The sequence below is a fragment of the Oryx dammah genome, unplaced genomic scaffold, assembly GCF_014754425.2.
Source record: "Oryx dammah isolate SB20612 unplaced genomic scaffold, SCBI_Odam_1.1 HiC_scaffold_4, whole genome shotgun sequence".
Taxonomy (NCBI): domain Eukaryota; kingdom Metazoa; phylum Chordata; class Mammalia; order Artiodactyla; family Bovidae; genus Oryx; species Oryx dammah.
The window spans coordinates 27595704-27604788 of NW_024070188.1; the positions used below are offsets into that span (position 1 = coordinate 27595704).

At 35.1% G+C, this 9085-nt stretch overlaps 1 protein-coding gene across 3 annotated transcripts in view; it reads left to right on the forward strand.

Annotated features, from left to right (window-relative positions):
• The window catches only part of WASF1 (WASP family member 1), a 66652-nt gene that overhangs the window by 56437 nt on the left and 1130 nt on the right, over nucleotides 1-9085 (forward strand). Inside the window, exons 4-8 of one of the 3 annotated variants that reach the window (XM_040238509.1) lie at nucleotides 1779-1932; nucleotides 2970-3114; nucleotides 4753-4925; nucleotides 6520-6699; nucleotides 7819-8447. In XM_040238509.1, coding sequence (XP_040094443.1) covers nucleotides 1779-1932; nucleotides 2970-3114; nucleotides 4753-4925; nucleotides 6520-6699; nucleotides 7819-8447 — 1281 coding nt within the window. The remainder of the gene's footprint in view (nucleotides 1-1778; nucleotides 1933-2969; nucleotides 3115-4752; nucleotides 4926-6519; nucleotides 6700-7818; nucleotides 8448-9085) is intronic. The other 2 variants (XM_040238510.1, XM_040238511.1) reach the window with 2 other exon arrangements.

Below are 9085 nucleotides of genomic sequence, written 5' to 3' on the forward strand. Positions count from 1 at the left end.
ATGAGCCAGAGGAACAGTATATGGTATTGTGGCAAAGAGATTAGCCTCAAAGGCAGACAGATCTGCGTTTTCTGTTCTGGCTCTACTGTTTATTAACCAATTTCTCTTGGCCCAGTTATGTAATATTTTCTATTTTTATATGTCTACAAATGACATAATAATTCCTGTCTCATTAAGTTATTATAAAGGTTAAGTAAAAATTAGTGAAAACATCTACCACTATAGTTTGTACTCATTAAATATCTCTTATACTACTCCTTAGTGATAGTGGAAACAATTTTTTTCCTTCTTTGAATTTTATTTTGTTGTTTTTAAGTGTGTTACAAGTCAGGTAGCAGTAGAATTGCTGGGGATGCAGTCATATTGTGGCTGTTGCACAGCCAGCCTTACTGCTTCACTTACTTCAAAGATCCAAGCATTTGTGTTGAGTGTATTTTATTGGTGAGGATGAAAGAGTACTATTTTAGGGAGAAAAATAATTTAGGACTTGTTGTGATTATTCAGTACTGACCTTTTTATGGCATAAAGCGTTTATCATACTAAAAACCATATGCAAATATGTATATTTCAATATAAAGTCACCTAATTTTTTAATATCAAGAAATCACTCTAAGAGTTAAGAATCTAGTATTTTGGCACATTTTTATTTAAACATGCTGAACAGTCCAAAAGAAGATGAGTAAATGAAGTTATTTTAAATCCTCATATGTATCACTCACTTACTAGAGATACTGTAAGTAATAAATTGTGTTACTTACTAGAGGTACTAATGTATAAGACAGCTTCAGTCTTTAAGAACTTGTAGTTAATTGGAGATCTTTATAGTACAAGATAAAAGAAAAGTGAAACAAGCAATAATACAGATTGCCCAGTACTTGAAAATTTCATTTTCTTTACAGTAGATTTGTTTTAACTTTATAGTCCATGTTATAATATTTATAATCTCTATAGCATAGAGGGCAATACTGTATTTAGCCCAGAATGCCACTAATAGTGAAGTAACTCCTTCAGTGTTATTGGTATAAGCTAAATAAAAGTAATAAAGGAAGATGGAAAAAAGATTATAGAAAAAAAGAGGAAAATGTAGGTTGCTGGGGGCTAGTATGGTAAGTAAAGAAAAGAAAAAGATGTGTTGATGGAAAATGAAAAATGTGCTTCAGGTGTCATTAGAGCTTTCTGAGCCTTAGGAATCAGAGGTTGCATTAAAGCCCATCTAAATGCTTTTGAACTGTGGTGTTGGAGGAGACTCTTGAGAGTCCCTTGGACTGCAGGGAGATCCAACCAGTCCATTCTGAAGGAGATCAGCCCTGGGATTTCTTTGGAAGGAATGATGCTGAAGCTGAAACTCCAGTACTTTGGCCACCTCATGCAAAGAGTTGACTTATTGGAAGACTGTGATGCTGGGAGGGATTGGGGGCAAGAGGAGAAGGGGACAACAGAGGATGAGATGGCTGGATGGCATCACTGACTCGATGGACGTGACTCTGAGTGAACTGCGGAAGTTGGTGATGGACAGGGAGACCTGGCGTGCTGCGATTCATGGGGTTGCAAAGAATCAGACACAACTGAGCGACTGAACTGAACTGAATTGGGAAAATAAAGCACAAAATGATTTGTGATGTAATGATAAGAGCATTTATTTTAAAAATGTGATTCCTGATTCATAAGCCACTACAGTCACAGCCTTTTGACTTTTAAACAAATGCAGTGCATGAATTTGTCCTTATGTTAAATCATGTTAGTAAAATAAAATGATATATGTTGGATTTTTGTTTTAGTATCTTTGCAAGATATAACAATGAGAAAAGCCTTCCGAAGTTCTACAATTCAAGATCAGCAGCTTTTTGACCGCAAGACTTTGCCTATTCCATTACAAGAGACATATGATGTTTGTGAACAGCCTCCACCTCTCAATATACTCACTCCTTACAGGTCAGTAGGCTAATAAATAAGAAGGCTGGTTACTTATCTCAGACTTCAAGTTCAAAGAGGTCTAACCTTAAATGCTAAATCCCCAAACATTTTTTTATTTCACTGGATTCCTGACCGGTGCAGAGACCCCTCCATAGCCAACACCTTTAGAAAACCTTTGCTTTATTCACTAGGTGAGTTCCTAGGATTCTGGCATACAAATCAAAGGAGTTGTTTTGCCAAATATTTTTAAGAAAAGCCAATGGCAGATATTAATCTAAAGGGACAAGGAGTTGTTACTGTCTTTTTAATTTAATTTCTAATTTGATGGGAAACAAAAAATAAATAGTTCAAAATCTCACCACATTAATAAAATAAATATCATTTTTTCTTGTTCTTATCTACTCTTTATCTGTATGCATCATATTTCTGTGTAATGACTATGTAGTATCTGTTTTTAATTTTTTTTGCCATTTAAAAAAATGTAGAGTTATTCAGCCTTTCTTTGAGTCTTTCACATAAATTGTTAAATGAGGAATTTAAGAGGTACAACACATATCTGAAATGAAATGGTATTTGGATAGTTATTTGAAACTATGTCAGTATGCAAGTCATTGGATATAACTATTACTATTAGAATGACTATTTGGTGACTTTTTTTTCTGTTTGATAAGTAAGAAACCCTGTATAGTTTCTCTATTCTGTTATCCTTTCAGGCTTTTATCTTTGGCAGAATCATTTATAATTATTGAAATTTCCCACAGGAATTATAGAAAACTTTGTATTCAGTAGAAGTTAGGGATGAAAATTGTCCAGTTGTACTTTAAATTATTAACACAAACTCTGCAAAACTTCTGGTTTTCCATTTTCCTTAGTTTCCTGTCTGATTTATGAGAAATGTTCTATTGGTGCATATTGTGATTTACTTTGCCAGTATTTTTACACATGCTATATTTTCTTAATGTAAGAAGAAACAATTTTAGTAAAATAATTTCTATTCTGATTGCCTCTCTTTAAGTCTCACTAATGTATATTTTCATTGATATTTTATATTTCAGAGATGATGGTAAAGAAGGTTTGAAGTTTTATACCAATCCTTCATATTTCTTTGATCTTTGGAAAGAAAAAATGTTACAGGATACAGAGGATAAGAGGAAGGAAAAGAGGAAGCAGAAGGTATTACAAGAAATTCAGAAAATTGAAGTTAGTTTTCATGTATTTGTGTTTTGTTGCATATGTGGAACCTTATTAATTCTGTATTTTGACAAGTTTTATTTTATTTGGTCCATATAGTAACCACACAGAAAGATCACAGTCGAGTGGGGTGAAAATATGGTGTGATAAGTGTGCTAACAGAGGTATGCATGGAGAGTTTGAGTAGCACAAAATAGCACCAGCTTTAGACAGGGTGGGCCTGATAAACACTTCAACAAATCTTGTAATGAATCTTAAAAAGAACAAATAAGAATTAAGTGGACCAGGGAAGAGAAAGGCATTCTACTGAAAAAGAACAAAGGAACATTGTACAGATATTGGTAAAGTAGATTAGTTAATATTATCTTACCACAGAGCATATCCTAAATGCCCTGAAAAAGTTATAACATGTTATCTGTCTGCTGTATTGTCATTTTCTGTTTCCTGATGAAATTCACTTGGATCTGTTTATTCCATATTAATGATAACTAGAAATATAAATGAAAGAAGCAAAGTTGGATTTAGGCAGAATTATGAAGGAGGAGCCTGGTAGGCTGCCGTCCATGGGGTCGCTAAGAGTCAGACATGACGAGCGACTTCACTTTCTCTTTTCACCTTCATGCATTGGAGAAGGAAATGGCAACCCACTCCAGTGTTCTTGCCTGGAGAATCCCAGGGACAGGGGAGCCTGTTGGGCTGCTGTCTATGGGGTCGCATAGAGTCGGACATGACTGAAGCGACTTCGCAGCTGCAGCAGCATGAAGGTGGCAAAGTTTGTCTTTATCATCCCTCTGTTTCTCCTGTAGCTACTTCTGCTTTCCCTGCACTACCCCATAATGCCTGCATGTGATTATTTTCTGCACTAGACAGTGTATCAGTGTTCTAGCCAGAATTTTGCAAACTGGTGACTGGTAGCCCAGGCTAGGCTTGCAAGCAGTTTTGTTTGACAAACACAGTGGTTTTTAAATTTTTGAACTGAAATCCCTTAGATAGCCATGCCCATCTAGTTCCCTGCAGGCCTCATCTTATATCTGACAGTTACCATTCAAATATGTTACCTGCTTGACCCCTTTGACATTTGATTTTTTGTATCTTTCCTTTCTATACTTTTTCTCCCACAGTTTGAGTCACTTTTTGTTTTAATCAAATACCCTATTTTCTGTTGAGTGACACGGTTATTATGGTTTAATTGGGTAATTGGATTTTTTTTCTAATGTATTGGCTAGCTAATTAGTCGCTTCTCAGATCACATAACCTTAGTACTAATTTCCAGTTTGGGCTGGAAAAATTAATGGTAGAAATTTCACTCATTATTTCAAAAACTAATAGATGAGGGAGCAGAGTTGACAAATCTTTTTTCATCTGAAAGGACTTTCTGACCTCAAGTTTTATTCCTCAAATACACTGTTTTTATCTGATATATCAATTCCAATAGAGGTTAAAAAAGCATTAGAAAATGGGTTTACAAGCAAACTCCTAATATTTAACTCTGAATGTACAAATGAACTGTCTCTGTTGTTATTTTTACTATACTATGATGAGTTGCTTTTTCAATATTGATATTATAATTCTATTTTGATTGTTTTAACCTCTTTTAAAAAACATAGAACTTCAGCATTTGGCTTTGTTTCAATACATCTGTTATAGCAGAAAAATCTAGATCGTCCTCATGAACCAGAAAAAGTGCCAAGAGCACCTCATGACAGGCGGAGAGAATGGCAGAAGCTGGCCCAAGGTCCAGAGCTGGCTGAAGATGATGCTAATCTCTTACATAAGCATATTGAAGTTGCTAATGGCCCAGCCTCTCATTTTGAAACAAGGTTTCTTTTCTTTTGTTTGTTTTTTAACAAAATTAATGATAAAACACTGGCTTTATTTATAGTATCTATGTGTCTAAGTCTTAGGTCCTGAACTGTTGAATTGATAGACACAGTTCTATAAGTATTGAGATGATTTGGAAAGCCTAACCCCTGTGAGCCTACTGAAGTCTGATCTTGGGCAGGTCATTTTCATACCTGGATTTCAGTTTCGTCATCTGTAGAAAGAAGTGGTTGAAGCAGATGATCTTTCGCTTTATTTTAACTTTCATATAAAGTCTCAGGTCCTTCTCAGTAGTTCAGGCCAAGTCTGTTAAAATTTCATAACAGAGTAATGGGGGTCTGGATTTTTTTTGATGTATTATTGATTCACTATATATAAAATAAGAGTTGAGAAGGGGTTATATTTTGTTCTTTTTCTTTCCCCTGATTTCCTTTCTATGTCACATTTTCTACCTCAGATATATCAGGGCTTTCAAACAAAATCACTCATCCCCTTTTGCAGAAATATACAATAGGTCCTTCTCCTTTCTCAATAGCCAAGGTCCCTATCTAACTAACATGCAACCCTAACAAACATTATACTAGTATCTCTCTGTGAAGAGATTTGTGTACAGTTGATTTTAGTTATTATTATATATCTTCTAGTTATTGATTTTTTTCAATGGAAAAAGCACTTGAGACTTTCTTTTGAATAATACCTATAAATTATTGGGTCATAAATGTAAATTATCTTGTTCTATTTTAAGAGTAATATACATGATACTGTCTATGTACAGTACTGAAAGAAAGAGGCTGAAAGAATTGATTTTTTAAATTAACAACCGATAGACAAATATCTGTTTCTAATCCCTATTAAGTAATTGAGATATTGCTGACCCAGTAGTGTGAATATAATCATTTCTAACTTGATTTATACACATCTTTTAAATCCAGCTTTGTCCACAGAGTGTACTATAGTCAGTAAATGTTTATAAATCTTCACATGCCCAAAGTATCTAAAATTTTGCTTGAATCTGTTTTAAGTCACATGTTATGTTACTCAGCTATTTTCTGAGTACTCTAACACCTTTGAAAACATGAAAAAGACAAAAACGGTGTAGTTAGGGACCTCTGTGCCACTAGCATCATTGAGACCTATCTCCCCTGGGCACAAGACGTTTGGAAGTCATTTAGGTTTAAAAGAACAGCAGGTTATTCTGGTGTATAACATGTTCATATTCTAGGCTTTTGTCATTAATATCTTATTAAGAAACTAAATAGAGGCAGATAGCTTTGAACATAATTTGCCTAAAAGTTAACTATTGTCTTGTTTATCAGATTATGAATGTAACACTTTTTACCTTTGTGAGCTGTTAGTATTATATTGTAAAGGAATAAAATAACTGAAGGTCATCATAATAACTTGAATCAGCAAGGAAAGGTTGCATTATGAGCAGCATTCTGTGTTTTAAAAGCAGGATAAATTTCTGAAAGAAGTGTCCTAAAAGTAGTTAAAATATTGGCATTCAAAGGATAAACCTTAAATATCTCATGTAAAACACTTTATTTCAGCAATAATTCAAGAAAGATACACTAATTTATTATTTTTTTCTAGACCTCAGACATACGTGGATCATATGGATGGATCTTACTCACTTTCTGCCTTGCCATTTAGTCAGATGAGTGAGCTCCTGACTAGAGCTGAGGAAAGGGTCTTAGTCAGACCACATGAACCTCCTCCACCTCCACCAATGCATGGAGCAGGAGATGCAAAATCCATCCCCACCTGTATCAGGTATGTCAGAACAAGCACATGATGTGTTTATCACAGGTGCTGGTAGCCTTTTTCTTTAAGGCCCTTGTAATAAGTATTTTCGGCCTTAGGAAATATGGCTTCTGTCACAGCTGCTCAACTCTGACATTGATGAATGGAAGCAGCCATGGACTGTACATAAACAAATGAATACGTTTGTGTTTCAACAAAGTTTTGTTTACAAAAACAGGGATTAGTAAAGATTTGGCCCATGGGATGTAATTTGCCAGTCTCTGATAAGAGCTCACACATTCTCTTGGGAAAATTTAGCTAATGATCATTTAAAGATAAATGTGTTTTGTTTTATTGTAGCTTTGTTCTCAAGCACATGATGTGCAGTATATTAATAAAAATAAGAATTTTGGGTATGTGGTTAAGGACAAAGAAATGGGAACCAAAGATTTAATTATAAATGTTAATTTGATGTTGGGGAAATAACTCTTAAGAATTTGAGAGAGAATAAGCAATTGCTCCTAATAATCTTTTAGTAAAGCTTTTTGAAGTTTAATTTTGTCCAGTGTCGCCCACATTACAATTTTTTAATAGAGAATTAGAAATCAGCTTTACAATTTTCAGTTAAAAAAAAATCAAGTTTATATCACATACTCATTTGATGTTCCATCCTTAGGAAGGAAGAGGAACAACATTTTCCTTTGTGGTTTGTAATTAGTTGTTGTTGATTTAAATGAAATGACATATGATGAGTCTTAATAGCTTCAGTATGAATACAGTATTGTTTGGGCCATAGGTATTGCTACAAATGTTGTAGTATGACAAATATTGAGCCATTATGAAGACTCATATTACAGTATAAAATTGAGCATTTTATTTATCAAAGTAAGTATAAAATGCTTATAGATATGAAAGTTGTGTGAGCAGATGAGTCCATTTAGAATATTAGAAATCACAGCACCATGTATTAATTTTCTTATTGGTGTACTTTTGGTTTTCATTTCATTCTAAATATTGATGAAGAATTTTTAATTTTTATAGGAACATGTTAATGCATCTACCTTGATATAATTACTGGTAGCCATTTATATTTTGTGTGGTTTGTCATTTCTCTTTAAATAACTTGCTAGGATCTCTTTTTCATTTCAGTTCTGCTACAGGTTTGATAGAAAATCGTCCTCAGTCACCAGCTACAGGCAGGACACCTGTGTTTGTGAGCCCCACCCCCCCACCTCCTCCACCACCTCTTCCATCTGCCTTGTCAACTTCTTCATTAAGAGCTTTGATGACCTCAACTCCTCCCCCACCAGTACCACCCCCACCTCCACCTCCAGCCACTGCTTTGCAAGCTCCAGCAGTACCACCACCTCCAGCTCCTCTTCAGATTGCCCCTGGAGTTCTTCACCCAGCTCCTCCTCCAATTGCACCTCCTCTAGTACAGCCCTCTCCACCAGTAGCTAGAGCTACCCCAGTATGCGAGACTGTACCAGTTCATCCACTCCCACAAGGAGAAGTCCAGGGGCTGCCTCCACCCCCACCACCGCCTCCTTTGCCTCCACCTGGCATTCGACCATCATCACCTGTCACAGTTGCAGCTCTTGCTCATCCTCCCTCTGGGCTACATCCAACTCCATCTACTGCCCCAGGTCCCCATGTTCCATTAATGCCTCCATCTCCTCCATCACAAGTTACACCTGCTTCTGAGCCAAAGCGTCATCCATCAACCCTACCAGTAATCAGTGATGCCAGAAGTGTACTTCTGGAAGCAATACGAAAAGGTAATTTTCTCAAGAGCCTTTAAAAGCATTGCAATAGTAGCATTGAGAACCTTTCTGAATATTTGAGACTGTAATGTTTTCTTCATTTGTAAAATTTTAGATGATCATGTTTTTCGCACAAATAGCCTTTAGAAACTAGAGCTATGGTCAGTTTATATTTTAAGTAATTTTCAAGAAAATTTATCACATTAATCATTTTATCTTCATACTTAGTAGGGAATCTTAAATGTTTAGGTAATGAATGGGAAATTTTAAATATCAGACTTAAATGTTATAGAAAATTTAGTTAAAACTCTTTGTATTATACTTAATATGTATACTAACTACTTTAAAAATGGTATTTTCTTCAGTGTTAAGGCTGTCCATTTGGTGTATAAGTGACACTTGCTTTACTAGTACCTGGAAAGGATTTAGGTTCCTAACTTAGTAACAAAGGAATGACATGTCATACTATATGCCAGACACTAACAGTATAGAATGAATAATAGTGCCTTTCTCTCAAGTACTGGGGAGAATAAAGACACAGAAAATATGCTCAGCATTGTTTAATTATTTGACCATAGAGGTAAATAACAAACAAAAAAATGTATCACCTGGTTAACTTTAGGTGATGGTGAGTAGGGAAGCACAATAGACTG